General features: G+C 40.8%; 1 protein-coding gene across 3 annotated transcripts in view; it reads right to left on the bottom strand.

Annotated features, from left to right (window-relative positions):
- Nucleotides 1-19,737, bottom strand: part of PTPRO (protein tyrosine phosphatase receptor type O) — a 145,474-nt gene that overhangs the window by 15,721 nt on the left and 110,016 nt on the right. For 2 of the 3 annotated variants that reach the window (XM_048302501.1, XM_048302503.1), the window contains 7 exons: nt 17,581-17,732; nt 14,931-15,051; nt 11,366-11,505; nt 8,618-8,750; nt 7,491-7,611; nt 5,859-5,927; nt 2,321-2,404 (listed from right to left, as the gene is read on the bottom strand). In XM_048302501.1, the coding sequence (XP_048158458.1) occupies nt 2,321-2,404; nt 5,859-5,927; nt 7,491-7,611; nt 8,618-8,750; nt 11,366-11,505; nt 14,931-15,051; nt 17,581-17,732 (820 nt within the window). The remainder of the gene's footprint in view (nt 1-2,320; nt 2,405-5,858; nt 5,928-7,490; nt 7,612-8,617; nt 8,751-11,365; nt 11,506-14,930; nt 15,052-17,580; nt 17,733-19,737) is intronic. The other variant, XM_048302502.1, reaches the window with a different exon arrangement.

Raw genomic sequence — 19,737 nt, 5'->3', positions numbered from 1 at the left:
TTCTTGCTTACTCAGAAGGAAGTTTAGTAGGATCAATTTTTAATTCCTGGGCATTAAACAGTATCTGTTCATTTTTCACATTATAATGATGCTATTTTAAATTTTATGGTGATATGAAAATTATTTCTAGATCACTTGGTTCACAGCTTCAATTAGTAAATTAAAGGAGAAGACTAAATTCTAAATAATGAAAATATACAGAAAGAAATATTAAAAAGTGGAGTATTTTTATTTTTCTACCCTGTTTAGACATTATATTAAAAAAAAATAACCGTTTACTTTCCAAAATTAATTTCTACAAAACATTCAGTTTCTGGAGCAGCCACAACCTGTAGTAATTTTCTTATTTTATCAAGGTACATTTCCATTTAGACGAGGAGCTTTGCCTGCAGAATTAACAAGAGCTACAGCAATACCAGCTTTATATTAATGTGGAGATTAAATATTATAAATCTCTTCAGCCTATCATGTTATCTGTACATTCATATGTACTGTACACATAAACTAGTAGTATTTATTTTCCATCTTCAAAGATTTTTTTCCAATGAAATCTTAAAGTTAATTCCACTAAATTATTCAACACATGTCTATCCCCTGTGACTATGGTAAACCTTTTAATGCTGGGCACATAAGAATTAATTTGAAAAGGAAAAAAATACCTAAATGCTCTTTATGATGGGAATGCTTCTAAGAACGCTTCTCCAAGGAACACTTCAAGAGGCAATAAAACAAATGATTGACATACATTTCTCAGCAAGAATTTCGTGTGCTTTGATAGCTTCAAGAGGCCTTTGTTAATTCTTAGCATTGCAATTGTTTCCTGAATGTTCATAAATATTTTAAACCAACTTGTGTGCAAAACAAAGACATTTGAAACATTAGCTGGTGTTTCATCTGTTATTCCATTTACTCTACAGATTAAAAGACAAAGAGAGGGGATTAATCTCATCTCATTCCACTTCAGCTCCTGTAAACTTAACCATCTAGACTAAAATAAGGAGAAGAGGAAACCTCTGAGGAAAGATATGCATCTGGAAAGGCGAGTTAATATGTAATAAAAGAAAAAAGGCAGAGGGGCAAAAGAAGATGACAACTCTTTGCAGCAGTGCCATCCACAGTGGCCACCCTGGGCTTCTTGACCATTAGAGAGCTAAGAGAGATCAGTGTGACCTCCAAAATAACAATCACCTGCTTGCCTGACCCTCCACCACTGTGCAGCTCCAGAGTTAGCTGAGTTTACACCAGACAAGTTCCAAGTCAATATAACATGAACCTTGGAGAGGTGGGGAGGACCCTTCAGCGGGGTGTGTGTGGCGAACATGCTGTTTTCCTGAGAGAAGAAATGGACCTTTCTTTACTTACATAAACAGTCTCATTTCTAGGCCCACTGAAAATTCAGATGGGTTTTTCTACAGACCCACTGTAACTCAAGGAAAATCAGTCTCAAAAGTCCCTATGCTGAAGATGTTGATGTGGGCCTGCCAGGGCTTTGGTGCCACATGGTCAGACAAGGGAGAATCTTTGGGAAAAAAAATCTTAACCTCATTACCACCTTTTTTTGTAAAACCCTCTAACTTGGACTCAAGACCATCAGGAACTTCAGTTTCTTTATAGGAATTAAGCATTTTTGGATCCTAATTATAATTATTTGTTAAATGGTTTGTAAAACAGTTCTGCTTCTAAGTAGATGAGTGGCTTTGTCAGGTATTTTCAAAAAAAAACAATCAGTTGTTTATTAAGTCCTTATAAATTATTTAAAGACTGAAGTATTAAATATACACACATATACAATGAGATGTGCTCACAGTGACCCTATTTTTACTCTTTGGGACTCCTAATTGTATCGACTGTCAGTGAACTGGTTGTTTCAAAAGCAGAACTTTTACTGATGTCACGAGAGCTAAGAGCACCTTTAAAAAACAAATGTATTTGACATCACACACCAAACAGGTGGGGCACGATCAAGCAGCAGCAGCAGTCAGTGCCAGGCAATGAACATGTAAATAACCAGGACAGAAGAAGCCAGGACTTATAACGAAGCAGCAAAATTTGCAAAGACAACAATGAGATGGATACGATGACCACTGCAAGATTAGCTTTTTAATACCAAAATGGGTCGGAGCATAAACAGACAAACCAGATGAAGCAGGGTAGCAAATACTTTGATACCCACATCCTCGCCAGTCCATGTTCTAGTACAAGAAAATTAAATCTTCAAAAGCTTTGACCCGTTTGAAAACAAAGGTATCACACATTTTTCATGTAATAGAAATTCACATTGTTTACACACTGCATATGGAAAAACAAGTAAATCACTTACCAAGGATTAATATAAAATGCCAAAAGATAATCAGTCCAAAGGCATGAGGGTAGCAGAGTTAGGAAAGCAAATACACTTCTACGCCTGTGAGCATTAATAAATAACATACATAAAGATGAAAAAGTGAGGAGAGTTAGTAAGACAAACAGAAATCAGGAGATCAGCAAATTCTATTTTAAAAATCAGCTAAAGCCATAAATCCTACTTCTTACTTACTTCCTAAAAATATTATTAGCATCCCTAGAATTTTTACTCCTCAACCTGACACCCTCTGCAGGATTTTCAGCTATCCGACACAAAATTCTATATGGTCAAAATAAGTATGTCGTATCATATTGATTCAGGCCCATTATTCTCAATCTTCAGAGAGTAAAATGAGTAGGAAAATAACATCAACAGATTTCCAGCCGTTGCATAGGTGCTATTAAGCCTGTTCTCTGATGTTCTGAGATATTCAGTACTGACATGGTTTGTTTTTATCACATACAGCTACAATAATCTCCCACATTTGTTCCTGCAAGTGATCCTGTGGATATCAGAAGATCTATACCAGAGATAAATTCAGATGCTTCCAATATCTCTTAATATCCTCTACTGAGTCAGATTTCTCAAAACATCCATGTAACATTTTGCAGAGTGCTTTAATTTCTCTCCTAGGTTTTCCTCTAAACATTGCTTGAACAATTCTTCTAACTGTGGTTTGTATGAATAACTACTCACAGCAGATTTTACTGTGGCTAAAGGAAATATGAGTACAAAATTATTCTAAACTTCTGTATTTGCAAGTTGTTTACCAGTTTCTGCTGTGCATTCATTGAGGAAATCCACTCAGGCCTGTTCTACCTCTTGGTGAAATGGGCTTCAGGTACTTTGCAAATATGAAAAACTCACGAAACTTAAACAAACTTGGCTCCAGTAGAAGGATTTTTTTTTAGCCAAATATACCCTCAGTGTGCTTTTTCCCCATCAGAAAATCTTCTGCCTTAAAAGTGATACCATCCTTCTGCAGCTGTTCTAAAGAGGAACCACAAAGTTAAATTTACTTGTTCAGTACTCTTGGCTCTTATGAAGCTGGCAGATACTGTGTTTTTCCTGATAAATAAGTCATGTCAAGCGTAATCATGTCTAATCTCAATTTTCCAACCAGTGAGGAAATCTTCTGCCCATGCAGTGAAAACTCCAAGTCATGCTTTAGTGAGTTTTGCTGCTGTAGAGGAAATGGGCAGTGCAGTTTCTGCAGGGCACCTTCCCCAGACATGGGCAGGGACTGTGTGGTCAGCCAGGAGCAAGAGCCCTTTCTGGTTAATCATACACCACAACAGCTGCACAATCTGAGCCTTAAGGCTCATCTGTTGTTTGAGTTTCTATGGGACTCGACTGAGGAGGAAATTTGGGTTTCCATGAACAGATCTCTGGTGCCACAGAGGTTTCCATTAGGCTCAGAAGAGAGAAGTGATGATGTTGCTGGAATACTTCTCTTCCCTTTGAGAAACTCCACGTGAGGCTTTTACTTCCTCTTGCCTACAGAGGCAGAAGGAATTATTCAAGCCTGGGATTCTTTCACTGTCAATCCTCGCAAGAATTTTCCGCGTTTTATCAAATCACAGGCTAACATACTTGCAAACTGATTTATATTCACAGACTAGGAGCTCTGACAGCTAAACCAATTGATTTTATTCAACATATGAAAAATTTGGAACTGCCCAATAAATACAGTACTGCTCTTCTGCAATTATGCAGTCTTTCACATCCTGCTCAGGTGTACTGAAGAACTTAATTAAAAGAAACAGACACAGAGATTGCTCAAGTCCTGAAAACTCTGCTGAGCTGAGCTTCCCTTAGGAGTGGGTCTACCCATAGCTCCCTTACTAGATCCCTGGAATGAGTCCAAGCAAAAAGGGTTTTTTAATCCTGTCTGTCTTCAGGGCCGTATTTCCCACCTGGCTGCCTTGATGGACTGTGAATCTGGTCTTGACATTAGACAACAGAGGCACACAGAACAACCATCAGAGAAGTAAGGACCGTAAGATAAGCACACACTGCCTTCACTTACACAAAATTTGTGGAGGTATTAAGCAGGAATGCTGTCCTCAGTTCATATTTTTATAACTTCATTTATGTATGTATACATATATGCATACACACACACACACACATACATATATACTAAATCAAGCAACAAGAACCTTTACTTTCACATCCAAACCTATTCATTCCCTCCCCATTTAAAAAAAAGCACCTTTTATGATTTTAATAACATCTGTTGCTAGTTTAATAATTTCATTCAAGCTTGGCTATTTAATTAACATGAGTGTTTGATCTTCTGCCTTTTTTCCCATTAACAGAGTCCAAGCAAGAGAAGCTGAGGGATAGTTTCATTTGTACTGCATACAGCTGGCTGCTATTAAAGCGAAACCAAGCAAGTGAATCCTGTTTAATATCCAGTTAATTAGCAGCACAGTGAGATATTGACAAGATTTGCTGGGCTTGTTAGTTCAGTTTGCAGGCTTATTAGCAAAAGGCTTGTTGTGCTGCAGTGTCATTCCATTTAATCCCAGCCTTGTTGGCAGGCTGTGTCCTGTGAGATCACGGAAAGCAGTTCCCTGTGCACCAACTTTTCTTTCCAACTTCTCAGCAGTCAGCAAAGCCAACCATGGGTGTAAAACCAAGGCACTTCTTCTGACCTGCTGGAATGGGGCTGATGTCATGCTTGTACGTATCTGTGTTTGGACTCGCCTTGAAAGGGAAGAAGTTTTTGCAGAGATTGCTAACAACAGAGCAGCAAACCTTGGGTCTGTCATTACCACTCCTCTGATTCTCAAAATAGGAATGGAAATGACCACAATGGTGCCAGTCAGGTAGCTCTCAGAGCCTTTTACTTCTATAAAAGCTAACCCTACAGACTTTCTTTGCTCAAATACTTCTCTTCAGCAGATGGTGACAGTGATGATTTAGAGTCCATAGTCAGTGCCTGCAACTCTTGCAGGTGATTTTCTAGACTAGCAAGGTATGTTTAGGGGATTTTTTTTGTTAGTTTTTTCAACAGCACTGAACATTAAGTTACAGTATATACTTGAGTTGGCTTGTCTTTGTCTTGTCATGCAAGGAAATATTAATTAATGGCACTGCATGAAGACAGTTGGTAATTAGTCATCTACAAATAAGCTTACTCCTGGATGTAAATATATGGAAGTGCTAATGGGTTTATAGATCAACTTTCTACAGTTGTGTTATTTTAGGAAATATGTCTGTAAGAGAAAGGAAGAAAAATATCCTCCCAAAACACATCTATGCAACTTGGCTGACATGTATGTACATCATTGCCTACTAAAAATAGCAGGTGACAGAACGCATTTCTTCAGTCATCACTCAAGAAATAAAACACATTCAAGGGATAAAATACTAAATTAACAAGCATAGCAGTTTTATCCTAAAGAGGGACAGCAATGACATAAAAAATAAGCACTTTAAGATTACAGATAACATTTGCCAAGAAGCAGAGATGGGGAAAAACATAAGTTTTGCTTCAAACACTCACCAGTTATAGGGGAGCTTTCCATCTCTCTCTAAAGATGCAAAATTCACAAAGGTTCCAGCCCCGCACTCCCTGTTCCAGGAAGACCATGAGGTAAAAAGTTACTATTTTTGGATTCACAACACTTGCAAAGAGCTTGATTTAACAGAGAACTCTTGGAGTTGCAGGGAAGTGCTGAACACTCACATCTGTGACTAGGTCTGAGATAATCTGTAATAAACATAACTAAAACCCCTCACCATGATTGTACAAAACCAATAAATGTTCAACACCACCTGAGATCAAACTACCTAAAAATGCTTCAAAAGAATGAAATTCTCAAATAAACCTTAGCTGCCGTGCAGATTTGTGCTTTCCACAGCCTGGCTCTAGCAATGGTTTCTGGCCTCAGTACACATGTTAAATATTTACCTTTCTATACTAAATATTCACTGCTCCAACTCTAAGGAGAAGTTGTTTAATTGTGTCCTTTTTACAGGGTAATTATAGGTAATTTTGAGTTAAGAAAATAACTGTAGGGAAAAGAAAAAAAAAAATCCTGAATAACATTCTAGTAGTGACAAGTCTATTATTTTCAGCTATGAATTATAAACTGACTTGACTATTTCCTTGATTTAAGCAAACAATTGCTTGCAGCTTCTTACTGGATTTATTTTTTGAATTTCCTTCTGGGCTGTTTATCTTCTGCGGCTAGAAGCAGTGATGAAGAGAAAAAGCTTTGGGCTGCCTGCACAGCAATTAAACAGGAAAGAGAATTAATTTAGCTGGGATTTTCGCAGAGGCAGTTACATGTGAAAGGAACAAGCCACGTAATGTTTTCTTGAAAAGATAACCTGAGAAATGTGTGTAATATGGTCATCTGTTGCATGGAATACATAGCCAAGACACAGCACACAAAATGCAGCATCTGCTAGGTTGTTCAGTGCATGATGTTTTACAGAAGTTTTTTATTCGCATGAAATAATTTCCTTTCTTGACTTAGTACAGTAAATTAATATAAAATATATTACATAGATTATGAAAGGACCAAGACTCTGTGACACCTTCAAAACCAGCAGGTAAACCAAATACCTAGGGTTTGGGGAAACTTCCACAGCTCACACAGGCCATAGCAACCCACATTAAAGTGAACTGTGGCAGGCAAGATCACCTATGAAAGGAAATTGCATTTCAATATTCAGTTACAAATGATTGGTGCAGACTGGCTAATGGTGAGAGAGAGACTCTCCAGAAAATGTTATCTGTTGATATGGGAAAATCTCCTGTTCCAAACCATATCAAAGACTTGCAAAGCATCTTGTTGTCCTGCTCATGCCCAGGTGCCTGAGATCCTAACTGTAATTTATGTTCCTGACACAACCCTTTTGTAATAAGTGATTGCACTCCTTATGGACTCAATGCTGCAGAGCTCAAAATGAGACAAAGGTTGAGGCTTGTAAGTCAGGTCAAGAGTGAAAGCAGATAGAAGACGTGCTACCCTTCAAAAGCAGCACAACAACTCTTCTGAAGACATCCTGTTCACAAGCCTCTCAAGTAACACCCGCACACAAAAGCACTCCCAGCTGAAACTATGGTCAGGATGTGTTTGTTGGTGTCTGAATTTTTTTTTTGTAATTACCATAAATCTGGACTTACCTGGCCATTTGTAGGTGTTTTCTCCTGAGCACAACAAGAGTCACCAGCAGCAGCCCAATCAGGAGGATACTCAGGATGGCCAACACGGAGATTACCACTACATTGGGGTTCATCTCAGTGACTGTGCATACAGAAAATGACTCTCAGTTACTCAGTTCAGGAGTACTGACAGTTTTGTTCTGTTTTGTTTTCCCCCGAGTTGTGATAATGCTATTTTTTTAAACTTATCTCAAAGAGCCTGGAGTGTTAGAGAGAGAAAAATCTACCACAGGAGATAAAGGCAGAGTTTGAGTAGCTATTGCTCTTAGAGAACTTCTTTGGGGAAATAAATTACTTTGCTCTGGAATTTTTGCTAAACTTTGGCATGTTCTGATTTATTATTTTTTTCCGTTTTAGCTGACATTTATAATACAAGAGCAAATGGTGAAGGCAATACAAAATACAGATATTCATCATCTACATCTCCAAAGCACATTTCTGCTCTGAAGTTGTTCTTCAACAATAATCAGTACTTTTTCTGACCCAGAAGCAAAATAATAAGTTGGGGCTCTGTAATATTCTGGGTTGAAATTGGTTAATTACTCTGGAAAATGACATGCCCAGGGATCCTCCATCAGGAGCATTTTGGCTGTGATGATGAAGATCCTGCAGAGGCCTCTCTCCTCTCTCACTTCTTTGCTGAATGCACAAAACCTTAACAGCTTATGAATGTGATTTTCCTCTTGTTTGGGCTTGGATGAGAAAACATCCTTCTCCATGAATATCATCAAGCAGTACCCTGATGTTTAGTACTGACACCACAAACTACGTCCCTGATTTCTAAAACCCAGCACAGAACTGAGGCCCTCTTTTACACTCTTCCAAGTCAACCCCCTAGTGGGGACTTTCCTAAGGACCTTCCAAAGCTGCTCCCCCATCCCATCCCATCCCATCCCATCCCATCCCATCCCATCCCATCCCATCCCATCCCATCCCATCCCATCCCCATCCCCATCCCATCCCCATCTGGCAGCCTTTTCATGACACAAACAACCCCTGGGGCCAGCATTATGAAGTGCAGCTTCAGAAAGCAAGGGGAACCAGATGCAGCTGGATGAGGAAGAAGAAAGCAGGGAAGTGTTGCTTACCCATGGTGGAAACTGCAATGAAAGTGGGGATACTGGGGCTGTTGTGGCTGAAGGTGGTCACACTGCAGTTGTAGGAAGTGGCAGGGGTTAGGCTGGAAATGGTCACGACATGTGAAGAGACGGTGACAGGTTCCTGCAGACGTGGGGAAAAACACACAGGAGTTTGTCTCTCCCATAAATGCAAGAGCACAAATCAGTGTTCCATGTATTTGACAGATAAAATCAGATCTGGTGAAAGAAATCAGCATTTGGAAACACAGGAAAGGTAACCAGGGCCTACCCAACAGGCAGATAGTCTGGCAGAAAAGGGAGAGGAACAGGGGTGAATACAGCAGCAGGAACATCCCAGAGCACTCCAGGGACCCCAGAGCCTTTTGGAGAGGGAGGGATAGGTGCCCCATAGTGGGTTGGTCAGGCACATGCTTGGTGGGGGGAAGCACTGCGACCTCCAGGACACCCCCAGGGGTGGGCACAGCTGGTGAGCTCTGGTTACGAAGCCACAGAGGTAGGAGGAAAACCAAGTTATTTCTATTCAAAGAACAGCCAAGGCAGTCACAATCTCTGCCATGAATGAAACCACAATGCTGATCTGAATGCATGTCATCTCTGCCCCTGAGGCAGCTCCTCTGGATACGAAGGCCTCTGAGCCCTTCTGAGTAGCCAAGGTGAAGAACAAAGCTAGAGAATAATTATGATCAAACACCCTACACCTCAGTTTTTCTAGCTGGCAGAAACTCTATATAACATATTTATACAATGTGTTAATTACTATGACCCTTGTGAACGCTTTTGTGGATTTTAAATGCTGACAGAGCAAGAGAAAACAAACACAACAAGAACAACACATCACAACACTGACTGAAAAAAAGAGATCCTTAAGGCCCTCGATTTTCTGGACTGTCCAGCAGAACCAGGGGTGGATTACAGTTGAAAAATACAGACACTGAGCCAGTGGTTTAGAAGGGAAAGATGGAGAAGTTTTATGAATGAACTCATTCCAGATGGGGAATGCAAGATGCTGTAACAAGTCCCAAGCACTGGATATTTGCAGGAGCCTGTTGTCAGTCATGGCCTAATTCTAGGCTCTTGCTGCAGAGCAATTCTGAGGTACATTATGCAGATGAAATCACATGCACATGAGTGTAAGGGAGGAGACTTTTACTGCCTGGGCTGAAAGGAAGAGCCGAACTTTGGCAATTGGACTTGGTTGGATGTTTCCATTTTCCCCTCTGGGAAATTTAAATTAGTCAACTCAAATCCAAGATGTTCAAAATCAGAAAGCTGTTGCTTTTCATTTCACTGATTTAAAGATGCAGGAAAAGGGACAAAAATGTTCATGTAATTAGCATGGAAAATCACAAAGAATTTTCACCAGTCTGCTTGGAAAGCATCCCTTTTTACAGTTCAGAAAGGAGCCCTTCCCAGTTTTTTATGGAGACAGAAAGGAGAGTGATGAATCTAATGAGGAGTGAGCTGACAACCTCTGTGCATTATCCACTGCCAGATGTTCACGTCAACAAATGAGACACCCACTGAAGCATCTGCCAAATGAAGCAGTCTTTTCCTGATGTTCTTAAAAACAGATCTGAACTGAAGTTGCAAATCCTGTGGTACTTTCCTCATCCAATCTCATCGATGTTGAATCTCTGGTAAGTGATGATAATGACTTCACGACCTTTGCTATTCAGCGTGAAAAAGCAGGGATCTAGATGTGGAATCGAAACTATACAAGAGATTAAAGTGCATTTAAACACTTCTTTTTTCCTTTCGTCATTGTCTGTCTCAGTTTAAAAAGAATATTAAATAATTCAGACTGATCTTCCATAGGATTAAAGAGTGTGCAAGTCTTTTGTGGTAATCAGTGGTTCTAAGTAGGTAATTTTTCACTTCTTTCTGAATGATTCCCCATTATGTGTCACAGTCCACATGAGAGAATAATGTTTTGTGGCATGTAATCAGAGTGATTCATAATACCATCAGCTAAAGCACAAAGGAAACCTCACATGTTGTACAGCATTGAATGTCAAGGAATTAAAACTACTACTGCTCTCTGTTTTTCACTGAACAGCATTACCAATTTAAATACTCCTATATTCAAGTGGCCTCTGAGCATGGGTACCTGACTGGACAGAGAGAAAAGGAAGTTCATTTGTGAGGCTCAGAAGGTGGGTCTTGAAGAAAACACCCCGAGATAAAATGCATGAGGAGCAGCCACATTTGCATAAAGGTACTCTTTGAACAGCAAGGAAGCTCCTACTGAACTTCAGTTAACAGAATAAAGCACTCCAGAAATAATACTGTGTAAGAGATCTCATGGCATCTAAATATGTCTATTTTTCCCATTCCTTTTGAATCTACCTGATGATTTTTCCCTTCTTGCTCATTGCCATTCCCTTAGTTTTGTGCCCAGTTAGGTTTTGCACAGTGTTATCAGAGCCATTTCCACGTGTAGCCAAACACTGACACTGTTGGATGCACACAGTTTCTCTCCAGCCAGTTACATAATCTCATCATTAAGACAAAAGTCAACCTTAATATTGCAAAACGATGAAATATTTTAGTATTTCAAGTGTAGCTTTAGTAGTTTAGCTTTTAGAAGTTTAGTTCTGAACCACCTGATCACATTTGGTGTAAAATGTCATTGCGCTTTACGTGCACATGCCAAGGAGCAGACACCAAACCAGAACAGTACAAGGCACAGTCTCAGGTTCAGAGATGAAGAGTGGACACCAAAGAAGAGACACATACCTGGACTTTTGTTTCCTGGCCAGATCCAGCCTGCTGGCAGTAGACTTCAAAGAAATCAGCTACTCCTTCTTCCACCCACAGCAGAGTCACCGAGGTCTGAGTCTTGTTGACAGCAAACAGTGATTTTGGAGGGGCTGGTTCTGGTGTAAGAGAAAAATCTCCTTTCATTAAGCTTATCTTTAAGTTTCCAGACAACTGAGAAAAATGAAAGAATTGAAAGCAATGCCTGCTGCCCTTCTACCTTTCATTTCCTTCAGATAAAGTCTTACCAATGTAAATCCTCTCATGATGACAAACTACCACTGTAAAATGGGAAGATGCTGAAGTGTGTTGGTTTTTCTTCTCTATTTAAACCCTTCTCTATTTGGACAGATGGATAATTACTTCACTTCCCTTTTCAGCAGAGCCCTTGTTTGAGGATGATCAGTGGATTCTATTAATAGAACAATGCCAGCAGAAACTCTTTCAGAGAAGATGACTGTCCACCTCTTAGCAATGCATTTGGCCTGAGAAAGCTTTTCTTCACAAGGCCTGCCCAGGAGACTATAAAGAAGCAGCTTCCCACAAGCAAAGGCTGCCTAGGTTCATTTAATTGCAGCAGAGGAAATGTTTAGCCAATTACCAGTTCAAAAAAAAAACTTGTAGTCTTTTTTTCTTCCTCTCTGGCTGACATTTAAGGGCCACTGGAGCTGTGCTCACTTCTGTGAGCTGTAGGAATGCAGAGGTCCAGATCTCCAGAGATCCTCAATTTATCACTTTGATTTTCATTGCTTTTGTGCTGGATGAACTGACAATGGGCAAACAAATACAGGAGTCTGTTGAGCAGGGAACAACCTTGTAACAACAGGGATAGATGGAGGGTCTCCTGGCAGTGATGGCATCAGAGTCCTGTCAAACATGGATGTGGGTCTGCACCCAGCACCCCTGGCCCCATGTCCAGAGCCCTGGCTGCTGCCTCCAGGGCCATCTCCCTGCCTGTGGGCGCCTGTGGAGGTCACCCCTCGCTGTAACCACACCCAAACCAACCTGGAGAATGGAAAGCACAGAACAGCAGGGGGAACCTTGGGGACCAGGAGAGGAGCAAACAGCCTAGGCATAGTGTCAAGATGAGAGATACATTTTCTCCTCAGTATTTTTTAAACACCAAGGCTTGAACTTGATTTTCAGCCTGATGACTTCACATGACAGGTACTGGCAATCCCTAGCTTTCCACACCTCAGGCCTCCTGGGCTCTTCTGCTTTGCCTTCAGAGACTGTGAAGTTTGGGTTGTACATTTCTGAGCTGTTCTGCACAGTTTTCAGATTTCCTGTTCTGTGGATGTTTAATTAAAGCTGTAATTCTCAAACAATGACCAGATTTCAGGATTCTGACAGACTGCATACAATGGGAGATGCACAAGAACATTTTGGATTTATTTTTTTTCCTTTCACAAATAATTTGTTATTCTCATTGTGTGAGATGCTGTCACAGGAACCTTGGCACAAGGGACTTGCTCAAGTAGTTATAGACATTTTGGAGATGTATCTGATCCTGAAACAATCAGATCTGTGTTCCGGGGTTGGAGTCTGCCCAAGCCATATTGAATCATGGAAAGAGCTGGGCAGGGACTGAGGCACATTCACGTGTGTCATGGGGCTTGAAGTGTGCATATTGTCCCAGTGCTACATAGGAAAGTGTCCCTCTCCCATAATTACACCCATGTATCTGCTCTTGGACTCAGAAACACTCTCCACTCCAGGTAAAAAAACTGCCTCAATTAAAATATGAGTTTTGCATTTGGGCAGCATCCCAAGCAAATCCTCCTTTTGCCTCCAGCAAATGGCTTGATTTTTCTGCAGGTGGAAAGTTGCCAGGATGAAGCAAACATCACGGAGGGAAGAACATTTGGCAGGAATGCTTAAGTGACTGCCAAGTGCTGAGTTGTCTATCACTTAGAGTCAGTTTCCACTACTGCTAATTACAACTCCCATTGCTCCCCTCAGAAACAGAGAGAAGGAAAACCTCTGGCAAAATATCCCCACTTTTGTCTATTCAAAGTTCAAATATCATAAGGGAAAAAAAAAATCAAACTCAACCCAACAAAAAACCCCACACCCAGAAGTCTAGAAGGGATTTATCAAAATGGAATTCATTCCACCTTGTCTTTGTTGTCACTGAAAGGCAAAATACCCACCCAAGTTGCATAAGAGTGCCTGTCCATAAGGAAAGAACAGGAAGATACAACCATGCTGCAGGGTGCGCAACATGAATAAGGCTTGTGGATCTGTCTGGAAGATAAAGCTAGATGATACTTTGAAACAGCACCCTAAAATATTTGGACAATGGTAACAACAGGGGGTTATACTCACCCTCACACATTCACCCACTCAGACATGGTAACAAATACACAAAAAAACTGCACAGACACGAGGCATGGGGAAAACAGTGGATATGATCTGCACAGGGAAAAGCAAATTCATGGAATTTGTCTGCATCTTTCAAACACTGCCTTTGATAAGAAGACCTGCAAGAACTTCAGACTGTTGTATCTGTACGGTTTGCATCAGCACTGTTTAAGAGATGTGAGTAAGAGTTCTGAGAAACATAAATCGACAATGGTTGTTTCAAGACCTCTAATCCAATTAGAAATTATAGAGTCTTTCAAATTCACTTCTCTCACGGTGACTCACAAAAGGATTATTATTCATGTAGAGAGGATAATCCAGTTGGAAATTACCAACTCTTCCTTATCCACCTTCTCAGTGGAGTTAACGCCCGTAAAAGCAGTTTGGTACACCTGGAAATTCAGAGTTTTGGGTACCTAAGGCTCAACAATTCCACATACTTTCAGAAGAGAACTAAAATTTCTTAAGGTATAATGGTGCAGTGGTCCAGTCTCCCTCCCAAGTAAAGAAAGATATTAGGTAGAAAGTTATATTTGAAACTCTTACATTAAGGATTTCTTTTGTTTCTATGAGTATATTACACATACTTCTCTTAAAATGAAGCTGGGTTCCACATTCATGAATCTGACTGTTTCTATAAAGAGTGTTATCATTAATTCGTACTTATGGGTAAGTTTTTGGTGTTGGAAGACTTTGCAGATGTCCAGGGAGAGAGGAAGTGAGACAGGAAAGCAGACCAAGTGACAGAGACACCTAGAGATAGGCTTGTCAGAAACAGAAAGGAAGAAGGCAAGGTTCTGCTTTTTATTGAACAGGTCATCTGTGAAGCCTGAGTTGCCATTCTCAAAACCTACATGTGTTCCAGACCTCAGGGAAGCAACGACGAAGTTCAGTTGTTCTCTCAGCAAGGCACTAAGTGATTTCCATTCTCCTACTTCCACTTACAGTCCAATTTTGCCACTCTTGCTCCTCTTGAGCAAAACCGTTTCAGGAGAGTATCTTCACACCCAGGAATGAGAAAATCTTCACAGCAAGGTGAGGTGAAAATTACAGCTTTGCAAAAGAAATGGGGTACAGGTACATAACTCTGAAACAAGGAAGGTGCTGCATCTGCTGACAGAGTTACCTTACAGTCAAACGAGTGGAGTGAGTCAATAATTTACAAACAAGCATTTCTTACCCAATTTCACAAGTTGGGGCACGGAAGTGTTGCTGCCTCTTTCAGTACAAGCAGTCACTGAGAGGTTGTAAATGTCCCCTGGAGGCAGGCTCAGCACTGCAGTCATCACATTGCGTGTTACCTGAACAATCGAGAGACAGCAGCTTAAAGATGACACAAACCATACAACTGCCTCGTAAAATTAACCTGGTCACTCAAAACACCACACAGAAAGCCCTGTGCCTCACAGCACATGTCTTCTGCATGCTCCAGACTTGTGAGATCAACCAGTTCTCGTGGATAACAACCATGAAAGCAGAAGAGCACAATGCAAAAAGAAGACAATTTTAGGCTGCACTTTCTATGTGACCAGTGAAAATTTAAGGAAAAAAAGAAAATCTCCCTCACACCACTGAGAGCATCTGGATTTTTCAAGTTGTGCAAAATGCCAAGCAAGCCCTGGACTTGAGTCCATTTCAATTTCAAAGGAATTTAAAACAGGTCAGACACCTCAAAGAAGAGCACACAAGCCATGTGTAGGCAAGTCTTTATATATCCTACAAACCCAAAAATTAAATCCATTTGGGCACGTCTAACACCTCTTGGAGACCTGCTGACTTGACAATAGATCTCAGGGTCTGACTTCAATAATCTGCAAGTTCAAAATCAGATCCAAAACTGAGCTGAGTTACAAAAGACTGACAACAACTCCTCCCTTTTATTTTCTAGTAATCTCCCCATTTCTCCAGTCACAGAGAAGGATGCAGAACTCAGAACACACCTTTCTCAGAGCACTTGGAGTCTATCTATAAAGGCCACATTCAGGAATCTCATGTCGGTTTTCATAGTCACTTAATTCTCTGAAGCTGAAGCTTTCACATACAAGAGAAACTGACAGTTCTGAATAAAGACTAATAGGGCTTTGCACAAAATTTCCCTCACTTCTCTAAGAACTGAGCAGCTTCTGTGGAGTCTTGGGAAATACACAAGGAGCAGGAAGAAAATGTTAACATTGTCTGACAGTGTTACCTATTTATTTCAGTAATGCCACAAGAAAAACAACCATAATAACGATCATAATAAACCATATTATGAGATTACAATATAGTATGACTTTAAAAGGAAACAGTTTCTGAAGGTGACTAACAGAGCTTAGGAGAACAGGTATGCCCTGATGCCTGCAAGTGTGTACCCATATTTATCCATATGAACAGAACTGTAAAAGTCAGCTATAAATAGTTTTTTGCAGAACTTTCCTAAAGAATAACCTCTGGGTTCCTTTGTCTTACAAGGAATATAAGGACAAACATTTGTAAAGACATCCCTAAAGCTTTAAAGTTTTATTTGTAGATATACTATATTGTAGATACCCTCTACTTTTAATATTTCATTTAATCTAAAGTTATGTATTCAATTTTGCTTTTATTTAATTTTTCATATTAAATATTTTATAATTATTTAATCTACAATTTTCATATTCAGTGAAGTTGGATGGTAGCGAAATCAGATTTTTACTGAAAGAATAATAACAGTACAGAAAACATGAAGAGAAAAGAGGGACATCATTGTGAATTTTTTTTCGAATTCAATTGATAGAATATTTTATTTGTAGGACAAAAATTAAAATCTAGTTTTTTTCCGTGTTTGAAATAAGGATCCAAATCCTGAAAATTCCTGCTGCTCAGAAAGGTCACCACTTCTCCTAATCAAGTAATTAGATTCATGCTGCAACAAGCTCCAGATGGGCACACTCTTGCAGCCACAAGGAATCCAATGAAAGCTAGGACGCTCCACATAAATCCAAACGAAAACTGCTGATGAATTTGCACTTCTGCTGAAAATACACTTCCAACTCAGCTTCTACTAAGCCTTAAGTGGAAGGGAAAACCTTCCCTTGAAAAAGACCAGGCACCTTTTCCCTGTCAATGACTGAAAGATAACAGAGGTGTAAAGTCAGTCTCAGGCCACAGGCTCTATGAAGCTCCACTGCTGGCTACACCATCCTGCCCTGCACTGCTCCACCCCTACTCCCAACACTTCTCACTCTGTGTCCAGGGACTGACTTTAATGACTTTAACCCATGATTGCAGCCCTCAGATTTATTTTTCTAAGCCATTTTTCAAAATGTTCAAGAGTATGTACCAAGAGGGCACCTTAGCCTCTAGCAAGTTTTCTAAGTGCACCATTCTGGGGGAAATCCTCACCCCAACAATTAGTAGAACTTGTATTCAAACATAAAATGAAGAACATAGAATTCATGAGGATGAAGTCAGAAAATGGGAAGAGACAGTACTTGAACAAACTAAAAAAAACTCAGCCAGTAGTTTACTCTGTTTATTAATAAATAAAAATGGAAAATACCGTATCTGTATACAAGAATACTCTTTAAATTCTATTGTCTGAAGCTAAGAAGTTTTTAAGCTCTTTTTAAATTATCTAAATTATCAACACTTGCACTGGATCACCACAGAAACAATTTTTCCACTGGCTCTTTTGAGAGCTCAATTCTTTGGAAGCGCATGCAGTGAAGTAACTTCTAACTAATCAGGCTTCTACTAAACTTGCTAAAACTTTGTAATACAAAGTTATCAACTGAGCAAAACCAAAAACCTGCCCAAAAAAAAAAATCCCAGAGAAATTAACACCACCCACCTTATACACTGATACTTACGCTCTTCTTGATTTTCTTCTTTCCTTCTGCAATGACCATCCAATGCAGCATCCTGGAATGAGAAAGGTCAGGACCATCTCCTCCATAGGTCCAGGTGACATACAGAAGGTGGTTGTAATACTCTACTGAGGTAATTTTGGGTGCCACGGGTGCTGAAGGAAAAAGGCAAGCGTGTTACAGACAGGATGTAACACAGCTGACTGGCAAATCCAGTGATAAACTTCTGCCAAGGGATACTGTCATGAAGAGAATATCACAAAGCTAGCAGGAAAGTGTCAGTAAAAGCTACTGCATTTGAGCACTAGCTGAAAGATATGAAAACCATCGTTTCACCTGGGAGAAAATCAGAACAAAATTACACTTCTTTTTGCGATCTTTTGTAAGTGAAATTCAAATTCAAGTTAAAAGCCTCAGATGTTGCTTCACTGTGCTACTGAACTGAAAAGAAATAATCAATTGTTACACTGAGTAATTTTGATAGGTTTTCCATAGGAAAAAAAATGTATTTTCCCTGAGCTTGCACCTTTCTAGAAGGAAAAGTCCAAAACCTGCAGTTTTCCAAAGAACAACTTTTGCATGAGAAGTTATGACCACCTTTGTTCCCAGGGTGGAAGGGAAGAAGAAAGGGCCCCATCACAACCCCTCCAGCCTATTAGAAGGTTTTGTTTGTTCTGGAGCTGCCAGCAAGTCCTTGGCTCTCTGTGCAGCCCCGGCAACACAGAGTTACTCAGGCTGGAAAAGACCTTTAAGACTGAGATCAATCACTGCCATGCCCACCACCAAACCATGTCCCTCAGCACCACATCCACAAGTCTTTCAAATACCCCCAGGGACTGTGACTCAGCCACCTTCCCTTGCCGGGTCTCTCATCAGCTGTGACCTGCAGGAAGATGGCAACTTCCAGAATAACTCATCTCCTCCTAAAATTGGTATTTAAGAGGAGGATTCCCTCTGGGAGGGGCCTCTCCATTCTCTGCAGAGGGAGCATAGCTGGCCAGCTCACCTTCATTGCCAAATTCAAAAGTGCAGGGCCCCAGAGAGGAGTTAATAGCGAGTGGAGACCCAAAAGTGAAAGTCAGCGATCAGCGAAGATCTCAACCCCCTCCCAAAGAGACATGAGTGGGATAACCTGGATACAACGGGGAAAGGTATGAACCTCTGTGCCTGGCAGATTCTTGAGGAGCACAGCAGGGAAAACAGAGCGAACTGGCTGGTCTTCCCCTGCACATGCCCTGGGGTGTCCCGTGTGCCCATGCCAAGGCAGGTCAGGTGAGCTGCCCGGCGAGGGGACCCTGCCCAGGAGCAGAGCCCGGTGTGCCAGCACAGCTGTGGGTGACAGGGAACGCAGGATGGCCTCGGAGCTCGGGTCTCCTCGAAGGGGCCACCAGATGGCACTGCTGCTTCCACGAGGGCTCCTTCGACTCGGGCATCGAGACGTTTGTTAGGGAACACATTTACTGAAGTAATCGCGGAGGAAGGCAGCAAACGCAATGCACAGACAATTTAGAGCCATTGAGAAACGTTTAGGAAGACTGTTCTCCCAAGTTAATCCATAAAAGGAAAATGTCCTTTTATGCTGTCGAGGAGAAGCAACCTGATTTAGTATAAAATCTTTAAAGCAGTGTTTATTTTAATTTTTAGAGCTCCCAGTCCATCCCTGTGCATGGATTGCATATTCCTTGCAATTTAAGGCCATGACTGACATGAGTCTCATACACGAATAATGATTTCCCCCTGTGCCTCGTTACTGACGTATGCTTTCATGACAGTGAAAGTCCAGGATATGTCAAATGAGAATCAAAGGGCCAGGGCTTGTGTGACCCACTGCCCTAGCACAAGGGAGCTGAGTGGCACAGAGAGGCTGTGGCAAGTCACAGTCTGCTGCTGACCTGGTCCAAAGCGACAGCTGGAAGCACCCACAGGACCAAAAGGGAGCACACGTCGTGGTAATCACCAACCCAAGAGTTTGTCTTTCTCACTCCTTTTGCTTCTCCAAAGATAAAAGCATCCTCATGGTAAAAAAAGCAAATGCTGGTGGCCTAAAGAGCCTTTGCTTATGATTGTTTTAAATCCAGCTGTTTACAGCAGGTGGCATTAAAAACTCATTAGTCACCACAGCAACACTGGCAGTGCCACGATCTCTTCCTGAGTAAAACA

Source organism: Corvus hawaiiensis, chromosome 4 (assembly GCF_020740725.1).
Source record: "Corvus hawaiiensis isolate bCorHaw1 chromosome 4, bCorHaw1.pri.cur, whole genome shotgun sequence".
Classification (NCBI taxonomy): domain Eukaryota; kingdom Metazoa; phylum Chordata; class Aves; order Passeriformes; family Corvidae; genus Corvus; species Corvus hawaiiensis.
The sequence above is the reverse complement of the archived record's forward strand: the minus strand, read 5'-3'. Positions and strand labels throughout refer to the sequence as shown.